The sequence below is a fragment of the Athene noctua genome, chromosome 19 (genome assembly GCF_965140245.1).
Source record: "Athene noctua chromosome 19, bAthNoc1.hap1.1, whole genome shotgun sequence".
In the NCBI taxonomy this organism is placed as follows: domain Eukaryota; kingdom Metazoa; phylum Chordata; class Aves; order Strigiformes; family Strigidae; genus Athene; species Athene noctua.
Window position 1 is genome coordinate 11,763,615 of NC_134055.1, and position 19,280 is coordinate 11,782,894.

The 19,280-nt window shown below is 43.8% G+C and overlaps 1 protein-coding gene across 4 annotated transcripts in view; it reads right to left on the reverse strand.

Annotated features, from left to right (window-relative positions):
- Positions 1-7,461: 7,461 nt before the first annotated feature.
- The window catches only part of CALN1 (calneuron 1), a 129,130-nt gene continuing 117,311 nt past the window's right edge, over positions 7,462-19,280 (reverse strand). For 2 of the 4 annotated variants that reach the window (XM_074923038.1, XM_074923037.1), the window contains exon 6: positions 7,462-13,264. In XM_074923038.1, coding sequence (XP_074779139.1) covers positions 13,137-13,264 — 128 coding nt within the window. In that variant the 3' untranslated portion in view covers positions 7,462-13,136. The remainder of the gene's footprint in view (positions 13,265-19,280) is intronic. The other 2 variants (XR_012634865.1, XR_012634864.1) reach the window with 2 other exon arrangements.

Genomic DNA, 19,280 nt, shown 5'->3' on the forward strand with positions numbered 1-19,280 from the left:
ACGCTTCATTGATTTTTATTAACACTGGTTGTTAGCTCTACCTGCTGGTATCTGCTTAGCTCAGCCTGGGGCATTCTCTAACAATTTCAGCACGAGTGTTCAGAGCCAGACCTAGTGAAAGGGATAAGTAAACAAATATCACTGAGCTCCTGCTGCACGCCATGTAGAAGATGTCTTTATAGCTTATTGTGAAGGCATCAGCATGTCAACATTTCATAAACCAAATTTAGAAAGATTTAAATGTTAATCCTTCTTTGGGAGTGTGGCATTGGCGTAACTGCAGCAATAACAACCTTTGTGCTAGCACAGGGCTTTCTGCTAGACCGGGTTAGTAGTTCAGAAAGTCTGTTAAAGAAAAGCTGTGTTTACCTAGGCTGTTGGAGATTGTTTTGGGTTTCTTGAAAGCCAGAAATGGTTTTAACTTTGCCAACTTCTACATAAAGGAGTCTTTTTATTCACGCAAGTTCACTCTCTGATTTGATTGAAAATACTGCAATAATTGAAATTGTGATGTGAACTCCCGCTTCCTGCCTGACAGATATTAGCAGTCCATACCCTGAATTCTTGGAAGCAAGCACTGAAAGTGCTTTTCCAAGGAATAACAACGATTCGTAGTACCCCTGTTATGGTACCTATCTCTTTCTTTGAGCCTGTTACTGAGACCAGCATAAGCAAATCCATACGCTCAACCTTTCTTCAGTTTTGGCACAGGGTTATCCTTCTTGAGTGGTTTCTTCCCTTCTGTCCTTTGAACCAATGTTTGTTTTTCCTCTTTAAAGGCGACAAACATTTTAAAATAATTGCTAGTTTAATTTGTCCAAGAGGCAGCGACTGTTGTGATCAGTTTCCAAATGAATTGGACAGTAGCTAATTGATTTAAAAAATACTCTCTGAAATTGAGTTTAAGAAATAATAAGCATTCAAAGTAAGTGGTTGAAGGTCTTCGGGATTAAAGTGTGGGTTATACACTTGCAAATACATTTCATTTTAGCGGGTCTGTGTTGACAGGTCCTAATATGGAGCCTGTTTCTGGTACTCAGAGCTTTCTTTCACCATAAGAAGCAATTCCCATTTTCAGTATTTTTCAGGCTTTTAGATTCTCTCTGGTTTGAAGTGAGAGAAGACACTAAAATTGGCACCAGCACAGTAGGAGCTCACACAACATGGTAAAAAGCGACATCCCCTCTCCCTCAGATCTTATAGCTTTGGTCATTAGCTTCTTCACACGTCTTCCTTGATCGTCTGTTCACAAAGTCTCCGGTCTCCTTCTTGAATGCAAAAAGGCTCCCTTAGAAACAGTGAGAAAAAATTACATATCACAGGGTGCATGATTATCATTTCTGACCATATAATTTGGGAAACTAATTATCCCTTGGTTTCACTTAGTGAGTCTTACTGTCAGCCCAGGGTCCACAGACCCATCTTGGTGGAGGCAGGAGAAATTCACAGGTTTTCTGAACACCTCCCATGTGCAGGATACTCAGAGTCAGTTCCATCCTTTCTGTACCAGGGAGGTCCATGCTGCTGCCCAGCCACAGACTGTAATCTGGAGATGGCGCCAGTTCCGAGGTCTCTGGATGATAGTTCAGATTTAGAAATAAGGCTCTTCCTAGAGAGGCAGTCAATGCCCCTAGCCTGTGTTTAAGAGGCATTTGAGCATTAATTTTTAATTTGAGCTTTAATTTTTGGTCAGCTCTGAACTGGTCAGGCAGTTGGACTAGATGATCATTATAGGTCACTTCCAACTGAAATTTCTTCCCTTCCCTTCCCTTCCCTTCCCTTCCCTTCCCTTCCCTTCCCTTCCCTTCCCTTCCCTTCCCTTCCCTTCCCTTCCCTTCCCTTCCCTTCCCTTCCCTTCCCTTCCCTTCCCTTCCCTAGATGGTGAGGCATTTAGAGAAATGGAATGAAATGAAGATGAGCAGCTGTTAATATGGCAGTGGTGATACAGGGAACTGCATTCTTCGCCCATGAACATCTTGAGGCTAATGAATTGTTTGTTCATACTCTATCTGAAATCATCTCTATGTAAGTGAACATGGTTTATTATTTTCAGTAATATGCAGATGCCAAGGTTGCTGGTGCTGGTCCAGAAGATGCAGAGCAGCCCATGTGTGCAGACATGCCAGGCCATGGGATGAGCTCCCTAAACGCTCCACGCAGCCAATGGGAATGACGCTCTTGCTATTTGATTCACATATCTTGCTGAACATGCAGATGAGTTTAATTTATATTTAATCAGCCTCTGCAAACAGCAATCACTTGAGAGGTTTTTCCATAATAACATGAGGTGATTACCCTTATTATAGTGGTGCTGCTCGTACTGCCAGCACTGGGGTCTCTCAGCACCACCATTTGAAATCCTTCATTTTGTGAGATTTTAATGCTTTCTGTAAAATGCTCTGCAGGCTGGAACTTGTTGAATCCTGACACAGCTCAGTAGCAGCCATGCTCATGGTCATATTCTCCTTGGGACTGAGAGCTTTGCTTTGTCCATGCAGCTGTACCAAGAGTCAGGATGCTGGCTGAGCCTTGCCTGCCTCACCACTCACTACAGGTAGGTGAATCTGCCTGCATGAGAGACTCATAACACTGGGGATTTGCATGAGCTGTGGTTTTGCCCTAGGATTTGGGTGTGTGAAATTCAGCGCTGCAGAAAGCAGCTTCTGTTCTCTAAGATGTGATGAACTTCCATATGTCAAAACCAGCTATGTGGGGCCTGTTTGTACACCTGCAGGAGATTCCTCTGGTGCCGCCAGTGGAGCAGAACCTTTCTGGCAGATCTGGCTTGATGGCTTCAGAAGGACAGAGGCTGAAAACTGATGGGCTGAAGGCAAAGATCTGAATTTTTTGTGGGACTAACCCGTGATGTAGAGAAAGAAGATCTGGAGCTTTTGCACGACTTCACAGGGTCCTCCTCCAGAGTTCACTCTATTTGTGACACTAGAGGTACTCCAACATCAGCAAGCATTTAAGGGAGCACTGCTGGATGCTATTTTTCTTGCTCAAAGCAGAGGTGGGAGACACTGCCCCTCAAATTGTTTTTCAGCCCTGTCTCTTAGCAGTCACAAGACACTGCAAATTTGTTTGCCTGAACCGTTGGCATCATGCTACAGGTTGCTGACTCTGTGCTTACACTGTCTGTCTGTAGTGACATGTATGCTCATCCCACGATTATGTCAGCTTTCTGTCATTATGTGGTGAATTATTTTTGACAGCTTATTCTAAAGACAGCTCACTGTGGGCAAGTGGAGATCTAGATGGAAATTGGGGTTAAAAGACATTTATTACAGTGTGGTAGGTGTGCACTTGTCATCTTCAGTCTGATACTTCCACACTGTAGTAACATTGTGTGTGCTGGTGGCACTTCCAGTGGATTTATCATCCTGCCTTTTGGGGAGGTGATGGTGCAGCAGGGCCTTTTTTCATTAGAAATGGTACTATAGGTAAAATGAAATGGCTTTCAGCCATTCCTCACTGTTCCTCGCCCAGATCTCTGTGTCCTTAACAGTTCTTTAATTGTAACTCCTCCTATCTTTCCCTTTCTCCCCCCTGAATTTCCCCAGCCTTAGCAGCTGGCATGCAAAAAAGTAGAAGTTGGGAGAGGATGTGTAGCAATCATCAACCTCAACACTAGCAGCAGCAATCAACATCTGCTGTAATTACTTTCTTTAGAACTTTACAAATGTGCTGATGATTTTGGTGGGAAGAAGAACAAATGGGAAAAGATCTGGAAGATACCCTTGGTGAATTTTTTAATTAAAATGTTTTTGATTTTTGAGAAACTCTTAAAGAAGCAATTAAAACAAGATTATATTAGGCTATACTTACATGGGAAAGCCTTGCCAGGATTAACTAGCTTGTATCAAATAAATTACTGCCTCTGGATTTGAATTAGCAAATACTTTCTATAGATGTTAATCAGGAAGGAGTGCGTATTAAGTGGGTGAGATTGTAGCAGTAAAACCGGTCTGCAGGGTCATGGGCAAAGTGTACATACCTGGAGGAAAGTATTGTGTCTGACCAGACACTGTATCCTGAGAGTTTTGAGCCTGGAGAGCCCAATGATGGCAAGATATTTTAGATGGGGCCATGCCTGAATTTCATTCAGAGTAAGGAAAACCTTATTTCTTCAGTATTTGTATTTCAGTAATTAAATTTGAAGCCTTGGCCAGACTCCATTTAAACAAAGCAAGGAGCCAGGGTGTGAAATACCATGCTGTATGATGACCTAATCCAAATCCCACTAAGTCTGGGAATGTTTCCACCAATTCCCTGGGAGCTGGATTAGATCTGCACAGTTGTTCCTGCCCATTGCCAGTGCCCGATCCCACAGCAGTAGGCACCCAAATCCTCCTGTTGGGGCACAGCTGAAGGATGGGGCTTTGGGGTGGTACCCTTCAACTGTATTTCTCTGTTGAATGGAGACCATTAAAATAACACAAGAGCCAAGCAAGCTTTGGTAGAGCTGGAATAGTGATCATGTTCTTGGGCTCTTTATGGTGGGATAAACCAGTTTGATCTCAGTCCAAATGTGGTGTGTTTTTCTCTTTTAAAGTTTGTTTTCTCCCTGCACTCAGTGAAGATTTCCCAGTGAGCATCATTGGTGCTCATCCTTGCTGAGGGCTGATGTACTGGCAATGATGCCAGCGAATTTCAACATCTGAATGAATGGTTCTGGTGGCTGAAATACAATGTACAAATCTGTGGTTTCACTGAGATCATTGAACGCAATGGTCTGCATGAGAACACTGTTTTCAAAGGAGAGCTGTGTGGTGTAGGTTTCTCTTTCCAGTAGAGAATTTATTCGAATACTCATTTGTTCCTACAATAAAGATATAAGAATGCCTACAGTACATTTGATTCATTCCTGTAATGAGTTCAGGTTCTTTCCTAAGCCATTCATGAAAATGCTCTCCAGTTACCTAACTTAAGAGGTCAACTAGAGTGTACCGCATCTTTTTTTAAACTATTAGATCACAAATTTTGTAAACATAAGTTTCCTGCATCACTTGCTTGTCAGTGGTAATCCATGCATAGACAATTGCTCATACTGAAAGTTGTGATGGTTCCAGGAATAAGGAACAGTATCTGAGCCACCAGGCTGTTGTCCAAATGGTTGCAATTAATAAATAAAGTGAGCCCATGAAATGGAGTGTGATATATATTATTGTCTGGGGAAAATCACTCATGTTTTCATAGTTTAAATGAAGGAGCCAGAAATGTTATTTTTGCAAGAATGGTCAGGTCTAGGGAAAGCATCACAGCTCCTTTCCAAGCACCAGGTAGAGGTGGTAGTCTACCTACAGGCATGTTGGGAGCTTTGGGGGTTGCACTGGTTGTTCCAGCAGTCCTACCACTGTGACTTGCGTCCAGTTGGGTGAAGATGACTTGCCTACATCAGCTGTTTCCTTTTAGGCTTTAATTTAGGCACCACTACAAACAATTGAGGGACAAACATTAACCTCATCTTCATCTTCTCCAGCCAAATGGCTTGCAGGACAAGGCGGACTGGCGGACATTGTGGAGAATGGTCTACAGTGAAATGAAGAGATTTTGATTTTCTAAGGGAGCAGCTGCTTTTCGGGACACATCAGTGTATTTTAGCCTTACAGAGCATCTCTCATAGTATGAAGCCTTGGCAGTAGAAGATACAGGATTAAAACCTGTGGTCAACATTCTCTTCCCAGCAGTAACGCACTGGACTCAAGCCCATCTGAGCTCAGGGAAACAGGCTTTGACTCTCTGGGGTTTTGAGTTTTTAAGCAAGTTCCATAAAAGAGCACATGGCATGGTCTGACCTTTCTCTTTGAGATCTACATGCGGTGCCCACCAACCACACCAGTTGTGGCTTTGACTTCCACTTTCAGAGGAGAAGTTCAATTCCTTTCTTTGGCATGCTGATGAGTCCTGTGCATCTGTGTTGCTCTTGAAGTGTCGATCTCAGCTCTGAACAGCCAAGGCATCTATTCAGCCAGGAGCTCTTTCTCTATTAACAGGCTTTAAGATATGTAAATCTATTTTCAAAGCAAAATAAACCCCCCAAATGTTCATGTATCCCTCAGAAGGAAGAAAGGGTCTCTGTTCTAATACTTTATGCAAATCCAGTTTTTGCTCTTGTACTTGGGCATGAATAAATATCAATGACTGCTTCAAATTGGGGAAAAAAGAGACTTCATCCCTCATCAAAAGAAAAAAAACCACTTTATTTCTATTGCATAAATAATGGTAAAATTAAAATCTTTTTATACAGATTATATATTTACAGTAGTGTTTGGTTAGAGGAAACAGCCGATACATATGGCATTCGGTTTTCCTTTATACATGTCTTTATACACTTGGGTAACTTGCAGTAACATAGGATTTATTTCAGTTGCATGCCAAGTTAATTTATATTAATATTTACAGTATTTTGTACAAAGTTGGGTGTGGTTTTTTTTTTTTTTACCGTTATGCTGCTGACTTTGTGAGTTGTTGTCTTTAATTAAAATGTCATGTCTTTTATTAACAAGCAAAAAATGGTCAGTTTTTAACAATAAATGGTAAATGGCTTGAAAACAGTGAGGGATAAAATGATGACAAAAAGAGATGTATGTCTTGGTGAAGAACTTCCTAGAGATGAATCAGAAGGCATTGATTACTAAAATCCTAGTATGGATTAAATGGCAACAGACTGGATTCTGGGCTTATTCCAGTTTAAGCCAATTAACTCTAATGAGTTACTTCAGATTTACCCTTGACTCCAAGAGGAACTTCATCTCTCTTCTGTCCCCCACGCCAATTAAAATCTGAGAAAATAAGAGCTGCTGCATGAAGCTGAAATAACTTTGGCTCCTCTGAAAGATATGGTAGGAAACGTAATACCATTCTTGGGTTGGTGCAGTGTGAATATAGAGGCATTTATTTGAAGATTGCTGTCAAAGGGCAACCCCAGGGGCCTGATGGCTCCAAACACACCAGCTGTATGGTCTGGGTTTAGTGGAACTGCTCACAAGAGAGACAAGACATGCCTGAGTGCTGGCAAGACCAGTGGGGTACCTACTAGAGCAAGCTCCGTGGCTTCAAATGGGATGGTCAAATGTCTACTTGTGGCTGATGAAGACTGAAGACCTGCTGATAAAAGAAAAACATATTATGGATCTCACCTAAAGCAACGTAAAAATAAGGGTGTTTGACGCTGCCTATTCATGATGCTGGCAGAGACTGGCCATGAACAGCTGTAGAAAATAATTGGTTGGAAAATGGCAATTTCATTTTGTAATGCTCTTCAAGGCTACAAAGTATTTTGGTCTGCCTTGACAGCAAATAAAAAAAAAACCTACAGTATTTTCATCATCAAGTACCAGAGGACTTCCCTTTTTCTCCTTTCTCCTCCTTGTCCTCACTTCTGGGGCTGAAATTCTTTCCTCATGAAGATGTCAAATTGTGGCAGTTTTTCAGACTTTTGCCACTGGAGGGGGAGGAGTGAAGTACTCTTCCAATTAAAATGTTGTTGTCAGATTTTCTGTCCATCTTGCTCTTGATGAAGCTTCTACAGTTCCTAGAGCTGCATAAAACTTCCTACATGAACTGGAGAAAAACAAGTTCCAGTCCTGATAACAACTGACGATACGGAGAGATGAAAATGTTGTGAGCCTTTTCTTTTTCTGTATTAAATTCCTGGAAAAGTAATAGGTTTTAAGTGATGCCAGGGAAATGTAATTGCACTGTCAGAACACAGTACAGTAAAATAATAGATTGAAAACCAGCAAGTTCTGTACATCTTCATCTGTGGAATGTAAGCATGATTCAGAGCCAAGAAAAAAAGATACTGCATCAGATTCTCATTTTAGAAGAGTTGGTTTTTCTTCTTTCAAATAGTCATCCATAAAGCAGAAACTAAATAATTTATTACACGGGTGGATAAAATAGGGAACTTCATTCTTAGTGAGCTTAATGTATTCCTCCTACTGCTTCTCTCCTCACAGATCTAAGTCTGACTTGGGACCGTGCACCTCTTGCTTTTGTGCGATGACAACCCTCTGCAGCACTGCTTGCTCCGTGCACGTGTGCACAATGTGAGGGGAGAGAGTCTTCTGTGGAAAAAGCGGACTCTCTTTGTGTCAGGCACCTTGCAAAGCAGTGTGTCATGTTGAGCAGAGCCAGCACTGGACCTCGGACAGACATCACAGTCCTCTGGGTGTCCCAGGAGATGTTTTGGTCTTCTGCAGCAGGCAAAATATGCAGTGTGGGGTTTTTTGTGGAAGAATATTCCTATGCTTTCCATGGAAAAAAGTTTGCCAGTAGGTACTTTGCTCATCCAAGATTGTCAAACAGACATCCAGAGTAGGATCCCTGGGAATGCCTTCTGCCTTTTCTTGATTTGCTTGCTTGCTCTCTTATTTCTTTTGAGAGAAGGACCAAAAAACCCCATTTACTTCACTTCAGCTTAGAGAGGTGGGTATATAAGTACATATCTTTTCTTTTGCACAGTTTCTGGAAGTCTCCCAAGTAAGACAACCAATGTGCAGCCCTACCAGTGCACCATATCCAACACGTGAGCTCCCAATAACCCCTGAATAGTCTGTATGAAACCTCTCCAAATCACCAGTTGATATCCAAATATTCAGCTGTAGCTCACCTGGGAGCAATGGCAGGTAGGTGGATCTCTTACCACCTCCCACTCTTCTGCTCACAGGTGACCCTTGTCCTGGGGGTACTGTGAGCACCTTCCCTAGGACAGGGTGTCTGCTAACAGTAGCAGTTGCATTTGTGGATACCCATAAATCATGAAAAAGAATTACTTTGTTCTTCATCAACTCTCTTTTATTTTATATGAACTCCAACAGCATGAGGACCAAATTCACCCTAACAACCTTGTCCACCCTGTTTGATTTTTTAATTTACCGTTGATATTGCTCCTGATTAGAAAGTACTTCTCAGTGGTAGATTCATTGAGATGGTCAGGCCACAGTGAAGTCCTTGGATGGCACAGCCTGTCATGGGCAGGAACATGCTCCCCAAGGCCACTGCCACAACCATGATGCACTTGCCCTGCCTGGTAACACCTCAGCTGCAGTTTTCTTCATGGCTGACCTTATGGTACAGCTTTGGATTTGACAGGTAAGCAATGTTCCTTTAGCAGTTTTTGCTGGAATTCATTTCTCTGTGGCCTCCAAAGTATATTCACATGCCATGTGCTTGCCATTCCCTTGTTGGCATCTCCAGGAACAGAAAAGCAGTACGTGCCTTCAAAACTAAAGCCAATGGTTATCAGTGATGCACCTCGGTGCCTTGCAGGAGCCATAAGCCAAATCCTTCCCATCAGAGATCAATCCCTTCATGAAGGGCCTGCCCAAAGTGTCCTCAACGAGCACAGGATGGCCTGTGTCGAGCAGTGCTTACGCTGCACTGATTTCACTTGCTCCAAAACCAAACCAAAGCCTCCCTCAAGCTAAAATGATGTCCATCTCGAAGCCTTCCCTGCATGTCAATCTGTTTAACTGCACACATCTTTTTGTGGCTAAGCCAAAAGAGTTGTCTTTGGGGTGCTCACAATTTGCTAATAATTTGCTGAAACACTGTCCTGGGCTGCTGGGAGCTCTTTGTCCATCCTTGGTTTGTCTGGGAGCATGTCTGCAACTGCTGTGTGCTGCTCCGACACGGTGGCACACATGTCACGAACAGCGAGGGTTGCCATAGCAATATCCTTTTCGTACAGAATTGCAGTGCTGAAAAGACACTTAAATTCTCATGTAACTGGCAAGAGCATAAGTTTAGTGCTTTTTCTGACAGCTCTACCTAGCACTGCTGCAGTCTGGGTATTTTTTAAAAGTATGTTAATTAGCACTTAAATAGGTTTTTTTTTTTCTAAAAGTATGGGATGTGGGGTTTTTTATTTTTATTTCTTTGATTCTTCTACTTTCTTCCCCCTAAGCTTTTGCCATAGGTTCCAATCAAAATTTTGCTGCTCTATTTTTACCTACTGCCTGTAAAGCAACAAAAAGCCCTTTTTTTCCTTCTTGTGTCGAAGAAAAAAAAAAAAAAGGATGTTACATAAATGGAGCCAGGGAGGTAGGTAAGAGATGCTGGCTAGGAAGGATGGCAAGGTGTCAGTAGAAAGGTTGTGGGGAGAGGAAATTATTAAATGGCTTGGCCTGATCCATCCTGCATTGCCACTAGCTACCAGAAAAGCCTGACTGACTGAAGAAGAGATCTCTTCAGTACACATTTAGATGGAGAAAGGTTGCTCTAGAAAGAAAAAGGAGACCTCTAATAAGGCATGACACTGATTCATAATGGATACACTGAATTCTCTACAGAAAAAGAAAACCCTCAAACCCCCGGATCCTGTACCCAGTAAAATCAGTGGGGAGTTTTGCAATGAACTCTACTGACACCAGGCTATGGCTTTTACCAATATAATAATTATAGGTTTGGTTTTACAAATGGAGCTTCAAGGTGAAGAATCATACTGAAAAATGACTGTATTTACAAAGGTTTTTATGGAGCATGCATGTAGAAATTATGAAGCCTTCCAGAAAGCTTAAAGGAACGCAAAAGACCATCTCGTCCGTAAGGCAGCTGTTATAATTGGAGTCTGCCTGGTATTAGCTGTCAGAGGAGTGAGAAGAACATGGAAAAATGCCTGGCCTGTGTGTTTTAGCTTGTGTTTCTGGGCTTAGTGAAGAGGCACTGCTCTGCCTGCTCTGCTCCGTGTTTCTTCCGTCGCTGAGCAGGGCCGGTGGGTTGATGCCCACCTCTCCATTCTATCTCCACCTGCCCTTGATGCCCACATTCATTCCAGCGCAGTCCCAAGGGAAAAAAAACCAACCTTAATAAGTAACATTTAGACATTTTTTTCTGCTGCTGCCACCTTTTCACATGCCCCTGAGACCTAAAAATGTGGATGACAGTTCCCTTGAAATGATCTCAAATCTCGTTATCTGTAATGTCCAGTGCAGACCATGCTGGGAGCGTGCCTTGGCTCCCTAGCAGTGTGAATCTCACGCTCAGAGGCTGCCTAAGATTTTCCGTTGTTGTTTTTAAGTCTGCTGCTCCCCTATAGCAAACATAAATCTCTCCATCTTCTGGGAGATATAACAATTTTTGCTGCATATTTTGCAGTTGACCTCCATTAGTCACAGCAGAACAGAAATACAGAAGTGTGTGTTTGTGAAAGGCAGAAAAAAATAACTCAGCTTCGCTGGAAAAGATGACTGTCGTCTTCGGTGATGGAGGGAGGCACCAGGAAAATGGCAGCGATGTGGAGGTGGGCGACTGACACAGACACCTAAAGGCAAAATCCAAAGCAGTGACATGAGTTTAAAGAGGTGATGGGAGACAGAACAATGAGAAGCAAATTTTCAAATCAGGCTACTAAAAAAATACAGGTTAAATGTGATCAATCAAACCTGTAATCAAAGAAAGACCTGAAACGAGTCTTTGGGATGGATCCAGGCTTAAGCCGATGGCTGTTGCGTGGAGTGAGGGAAGCTCATGGTTTGCAGTCCCTTGGGGAGCCATCCTGCCCCATCTCGTGATACAGGAAACAGTCATCTACATTTACAGGAGCAAGATCTCAGTGTTCCTTGGTGTTTCTGGAGCTTGCCCAGCTGGCAGGACGAAGCCACCACAACTCCAACACCCGGGTACTTCCGTGGACCTCCCCGGGAGCGCTCCCTGTGCTGGGTCCGTGAGCACCAGCCAGGAAATCTCTCCCACGAGGGCAAAGAAAGCAGATGTCTCCTGGGGTGACATGAAGGTGCACAGTTCATCTGAAGGTAAATGCAAGGAATTGTGTCAAGTTTAAAAGGAAAAATGCTTTCTGATGTAATCCTGGCTCCAGGCTCGCCCAGTCCTTGCGCTTTCCACAGGATGTGTTGTGTCTCCAGTCTGCATCACTCTGTCTTCTCCTTGCTGCTCATTAAAATCTCTTCCAGGAAAAATAACTGACACTTGCAGGATCTGAAAGTCTGACACACTACGTAACATATGGCAGTAGGCTCTAGTTTGATTCCTCCTCTTGCTGCAGTCAGCTTGCTTTTCAGCTTCAACCCCTTTGGAGCCTGCCCATGGGACGGTGGTGGTGGTGGGACGGCTCCTGGGAGGGACTGGAGCAGCTGCCTTGTCAAAACCACACACTACCCTGTAGGCAAAAATATAACCTCTTCCACGAGAAGGTGTCTGACATGGAGGTTTTGATGCAGATTACAACCAGGGTATATGAAATGAAATCAATAAAAATTGCGCAGGCAAGGAGAAGGGATTTTCATCTCCAATAAGGTTACTGAAGACCAATATAGAAAGGCAAAACTGCTGGAAAGCAAATGTTGTCGAATATGCAGACAGGACGAAATAAAGGGAGTTTTAAATGGCGCTGGTGGTTGCAGAGTCAGTTGGAAGACTGTGCACAAATCTCAGAAATGCCCATGTGTGAAAACGGGTGGTGCTTCTCAAGCCCTGATTCACAGTCGGAAAAAAATGGCAAATGGACTCACGCTACCCCATGGTCTTGTGTCAAAAGTGGTGTTTACGAAGCAAAAATAGAAATTTTGTATGATGCTGGCAAATTCTCCTCTTTTTTACTCTGAAAATACTGTACAAGGATGCTCTAGCTCCCCTCTAATGCCGTAAACTCAAAGGCATGGTCATAAGGGAAAAACCAAGTGAACCTGGAGTACATGAAATAAAACAAACAGAACTTGCTTGTGGCAATGCTACGATCAACTTCCTGGGAATGTGGGCCCAGCGGAGAGCTACACGGAATAGTCAGTCGGCCCCTAGGTTAAAAGACAGCCCCGCTGTAATGAGTCATGAGGCTGTGCCTCCTTAAAACTGCAAAACAGGCTGCTGGATGAAAGTTTTTTCCAAGTTACCATTGCTGCTTTGAAGCAATAATTCGGGACTCCTGTATATTTTTTTTTTATTGCATTAGGAAACAAAACCTTTAAAGCATTAAGACAGCCCTTTTATGTCCCTGCCAAAAGGATGTAGTTGATTCACAAGACACATTACGCTGCTGGCCTCAGGCTCCTTGTCGAATGGTGCTTTATCTGCCTGCCTCTGTCTCTTTGCCGTGTGAGAGTCGGTTCGGGGGAAGCTCACCCGGTGGCATGCGCATGCATGGTCAGTTTGGTTCACAGTGTCATGGTGAGAGGCTACTCCATGCCGCTCCGCAGGATCTGGTTGGCCGCAATCAACATCACACTTATAATAAAGGCCATGGCAAATGCGCAGATAAGGCTCTTCCGTACGCAGGTCTGTCTGTTCTGCTTCTGGGCGTGCACTGCAGGGAAGACATGGCAAAGATGAGATGCTCGGTCAAAGTAATGGTATTGCTTTCCACCAGGATCAGCTGAACTCAGAAATCCTCCTTTGCCTCTGATTATTACCTTGACATAACCCTCTATTCCACACCTCAGAGCTCCCCTGTGCCGGCCAAGTCTTATCTCTCCCTCTGGGACATTTCCAAATAAACCACCTTACCTTTCATTGCTTCCAAACCAACTTTCCTAACAGACCACCCTCTCACACTGCAGAAAGTCCTTTCTCTCTCATCTTGGCTTTTAAACCCTTCAAGTGTTTTGGTTTATCTGTGTATTTCTTTTAAGCTCTTTATGAAGTTATCTCTAAAGTTCTTTAATTGGAAATATTGGTCTTCTGTGAATCCCTTAGACTTATCCAGGTCAACTGAGAATGAGCGGAGATTCAAGATGTGCTCCCTGACAACACTTAAAAAACCCACTGTGATAGTTCCCATGAGTATGCACAGTATGTTAGTCATTTTTCCAAACTTGTCTTTAGGTTTTCTGTGCCTAAGCAAAATCACACTTATTAAGGACCTTTTCAAATGAATGCCTGCAGAATAATTGCCAAAAGAGGTGAGAGTAATTTGTGGCAATTAAAATGCAGACAAAATTGAGATTTTTAGCATTTGACCTTTTTTTTTTTTTTTTTAAGTTCATCAACAAGGACTCATTCTGTGACTTGCTAAAGTCAGTTCATGTCTCTGTCTTAGCCTCCCTACCTATGAATATCAGAACACTATGTGGTATTGGGGTACTGTGAAGATTAATCTGTTTGAAAGGCCTTGATATAATCACAGAAAGCCAGAAGATCCTCAGGCATGGGATGGATAAGTCTGCCCTGCTGCTACGGGCAGTAATGCAGGGTCTTGTTTTGGCCTGAGAAGGGATGTACCCATTGCCTTTTTCTCACGGATGGACTTGTGATGATGGGAGACTTTCAGATGGTTGACAACAAGCTCAAAAATACAATAAACCTAAAACACAATCAGGAAAAGTCTCCAAGTGCCCATGTTTGAAAAAGTTCAGGAGAATGTTTTCAGAATATATGGAAAAAAACCCAGTTCTGATGCAGGCTTGAACCTTGTTGCACAAAAAGCCGGGAACACTGGATGCTGCATTTGAACACTTGTTTTATCTGCCCTCATCTCCTCTGTCCAGGATTTAGCAGTGCTTGTGTCCTAATCCCAGCTCCCACACGGTCCCCAGCATCAGCTCAGCGCCGGAGGCACAAGAAGCCCTCGTTAGGCAGCACTTTGAGCCAGACTGCCCTGGGAAACGCTGCACTACCAGCGCTCCAAGGAACTTGCTATATTCTGTGCAGATAATGAAATCCCCTTACGGCAGCTCTCCTAAATTACTTTCTGCTTGCACTGCTCTACTCCTTGATTCCTCACTCGCTTTTATAATGCACACAGAATCAATACTGTGGTTCTTTGGTTTTGTGCATGATGCCCCAGCACTTTCAAAAGCTTTTTAAATCGCAGCTTTAGTTATTTCTTTATTTATTTTTCTATTATTTCTGTACTTTGAAAACACTCCCAGCCAGCAGACAAAACAGTGACACAAGCCATCACAGTCAGCATTGCCATTCAGTGTGGGACTCTGGTGCTGATTACAGCAACTGGGAGCAGCAGTCAAAGACTGGCCAAGGCTTTTTGTGATGGCAGCTCTCCTATTCAGAGGAAAAAAGTAAAGTATGTTCAGTGTTTCTTGTAGAAGTGTTCCTGGATTGAACAACTTCGTCAGTCTTCTGTTATACCATCAAGTCAAAATGGAGCTTTAAGGCAGGAGGATCCAGGTAAGTTATTGTTGTTGTTGTTCTTTACTGACTGAAGGTACACCAAACAGCCAAATAACCTACCAAATTACTCCAGACAACACGGGAAAGGTCTGTGCTGAAATGTAGAGGTGTTGCAGATGCAGAGACACCCTCTTGCTGTTGGTTGGGGCTCAGCAGGTATTACTTCAGCAAGAAGATGAGTATTACAGTTCCTCTGCCCTCGTACAATCCCCAAAGAGACACGTTGAAATTACTTTCTTCAGTGTGAAAATGAGTATATGCTGCCCTGTGAACTGCCCTCGTAAATATGAAGACTGATCTGCACCCTCTGCTAACTGGTCAGTTTTTGCCGTCACTTCTCTCTCCAAATTCATAGACCCTTTGAGCATGGCATCTGTGCTTTTTCCTGCTGGTTTCCATAGCTGGCATTGTCTCAGGGCTGGATGCTCGGTCTGTTTTGCATTTGGCTGCCAGCAGGAGTTTTTAATACCCATGAGACTTGCTCGGGTTTGGACGAGAGCTGGTTCCTTAAGCACAGTCAGAGCCTGAAGCTCCTCTGGAGATGTCCTGGCCCCTTCTTAGGGGAGAGAACAATTCACAGGCTGTCCAATGTAAATGAGATCTCAAGAAGCAAAGGCAAATCAAGGCTGGATCATCCTGCATCTTCTCAACATGCAGAGGACAGGCTGTCGAGGAGAACTCACCGTGGTGTCACTAATGGCGACAGAGCTACCGACACTGTAACTTCTTCACTAGCACACGGGGTTAATGGGTCCAGCCTGTTTCAGGGTGCATCCCTCCACTGTCTGTGGCTGCTGGGCTGGTCACCATGCCCACAGTGAGTTTGAGATGTTCAGGGTAAGCACTGAGAGCCTTCTTACCTGCAGACAAAGGCTTGCTAACGTGAACAGCTACAGTGTATTTATAGTGGCTTCTGTTATAACCCTGCCAAAGGTGAGTGATATTTGCTTTTTCTGGCTGGAGGGAGTTAATTTCTTCTTAGGATGTCATTTTTTCATTCCCAAGCCCTTAGCTGAGGAGTGGATTCTCCTGGTGACTGTATGGGGGGAGCAGGGAGGGGAGCTGCAGCAGCTCTTGTACATCCAGTTAATTTGAGTGTCAGGGCTGAGGATGAAAAACCCGTGGCAGACAACACAGGTCACAGTAACCAGTCAGCACTCTCATTTGCCACAGGCTTAATGTTGAGAGTGTTTGGATAAGGGGAACTGCCAGACAAATGATTTTTGTACTATAAAATCTTGGTAGTACAACGTTGCTGCGAACAGTTGTCCTTTTCTTGTATCTCTTCTCATAAAAACATGCACTCTTCTTGGCTCTAAACTTTGTTCTCCTGCCCTAAGCATTAATAAAAATTGAGAGAAAGGCTGAAGACATAACTGTGCCTCCCTTCTGGCTGTATTCTTTATTGATTGGTCTGGTGTGGGCTGCTTGTACTGAGGAGTTGGGCATTTTCATTGCTTTGTTCTTCATCAAGAAGAAGGCAAATGAAACGCCCTAGAAATGTGTAGGAGGGAAAGTTGTAATGTAAGCCTAGATCTGACATCTTGCAAATGACTCTGATGGTTAGAGTGAACTGAACAAAATCCTGGACTTGTCCCTTACCTTAATATGAATATTGTATCTGGGTTAAAGCCTGTGTGTGGTTGTGCGTGTGTGTATGAGTGTGGGAGAGAGTGATACGGTATATTGTTCACGTTGATATAGGAAGAATATTACATAGATTTAAAGACCTTGTTATGACAAGAAGCCAGGATGGCAGAATTGTGAGAATGACAGAAATTTGCATGTATTTGTACCAACGGCAATGTTACCCGTACAATGCTGTTTGGCACCTGGCAGGGCTGAGCCAGCTAACCCCAGGTGTGGAGAACATGGGATGTCTCTGCCCACAGGATGGAGAAGGGTTTTGTGGCTTCTCTATGATGGCAAGAACACACCCAGAAGTGACACAGAGTGGAGATCCCCCATTTCAGCAAGGTACTACTGAACGTATCTGCTATGTCTCTTCACTTAGAAGTCATTTCCAAATCTCAGTGAAAACCATTGGGGCTCATCTTGGTTTCATTCTTACCCATAATTAAAGGCACTTCAATGGGGTGGATGAAATGCACATTAAATATAGATGTAAGCCTCTAAGCTAGTCCCTTTTTCGCTACCTTTACAGTGGAACAAAATAGGTGCTTTTAAAGGTAGAATTCATCTCATCCCAAGGTAGCACCTAAAATAAATTTGAGGAGTTATGTCCAAAAAGCATCTCCTTCACTCCGTCAGTTAAGGAGTGAGTAAAGGGTGACTGACTTAACACAGAGACATGTCTGTACAGCCATTTAAAACTAGACTGAGATGATGTTCAACCTTCATGACAGCTCTCCCTTAGTGCCATTGATCCATGCCATGAGGCCCTATAATTTCTGCTTTTGAGCCCTGTAGGGATCTTAGTGTTTGGGAAATGGGAATGCCACTGGCACAAGTGGGTATTCAGGTAATGGCTCGTCCAGTCTGGAGAGCTGCAAGGACACAACCTGCTTTCAGTCTGCCTTTTGGGAGAAATGCTCATGTCAGAGCTGCCAAGGACCAGAACTGTCCCCTTCTTCCGGGACCTGAAGCGAAACTTTGCATCTTTGTTGACAGTGTTCAGTTGATCTTTATTCTCTGGTGCATTTGTGCGCGTGTGTCTGTATTTCTAACAACATCTAAAAAAGGGTCTGTTTTGCTTCTAGGTTCTGCCTAGCACCAGCAATGCCAACATCCCACGAGAAAAGCTGTTCTTGCTGTACTTTTGGAAGCTGGGACTTCCAAAATGAGACGCTGAGCATTTAGGTTTTCGGACCCTTTTTTTTTTTTTTTTTTTTTGACTGGGATAGTTCACCCAAGTACTGAAGCTGAAAGAAGCCTGCATGCCTCTTCCCGTGGTGACAGCTGGCGCATGTCTCCACTGAATCAGCAGGTCAGTGGGGACTAACAACTCCATTCATGTAAGTAAGAATCTCTTCCTTCAGGAGGAACCAAAAAAATGTTGCTTGGCTTGATTCAAAGAGCGTTGCTGCATGCCTCCCTCCTGCAGGCTTTTTAAAATTCATCCGTCTCTTCTATGTCTTTTCTGCAGTATTTAGCAGAGGGTGAGTGTGCTGGATATAGCTGCTGAATCCCATTAATTAGCTAGGCTAAGAATTGCACTAATATGTTGATCTTTTGCTTTGATTTAAAGATGCTTCAGTGCCTCTGCCTGGTGCCCTTTCAGAGGCTATTTAACTCCTCCAAGTATCAGAATCTCCCCCAGAATGGCCTATATTGAGTGGCATTGCTGTGGTGGGAAAGCACGGTAGCTGTCCCAGGGTGACATGCACCTGAGGTTCTCTGTAGGTAACTCCCTGGAGTTTTCTGCACTTGACATGATTTGTATCTGTTTCGTTGTTCCAACCAGCAATGCCTTGGAGCAGCACAAATTCCTCTGGCCGAGAAAATACTTCTCCCAAGCTGCCTTAAAATGGAAAATATTCTTGCCAGTATTAGCTCTGTTCCAAGCACAAAATCCACTGTAAAAGTTGAGGCTGTGTCTGATCCCGGTTGATGATCACTTAGTGGTCTTGTGGCACTGCTGAGAGGATGGTGTGTTAAGCAACAGCTGCCGAAGCAAATGTTTCCCTTCCTTTAGCTACCTCTGAGGTTTTCTCAGACCTTGATTTTGCAGACGCTCTCACATGTGTTGAGACGAGCTGTCCTTCGGTGTACCCGTGCAGCACGCTGCCGCTCCACACCAGTGTTCCCGACAGTGCCACACAAGAGGTGTGCAGGGCAGCAGGGTGCAGACACACCGGCTCTGCTCACTGCTGGTGTTACAGTGCAGAGAGAGGACTCTCCCCAGCTGCCCCCTGGGAACCCAGAGCAGAAGATCTTTTCTGTTTATGGAAAGACAACAGAAAACTGGTGGAGCCTAACACAGTTTGCTAGGGCAGGACCCAGTGCCAGTAAAGCCTTTCCATGACAGGCTGAGAGAGAGATGCGTATTTCTGTAGGGAAATTCAGTCTGTCTTAGACACTCACCTCAGCATGGGCTGCACATCTCTCTGCCTGAATCCCATCAGAGAAAGCAGGGCCATAAGGCAAAGCACCCACTAGTTCATCCTCCTGCCTGAAACAGGATCAGCTTTACTTAGACCACATGGAAGAAGGCTAACAGCAGCTCTTGAGCT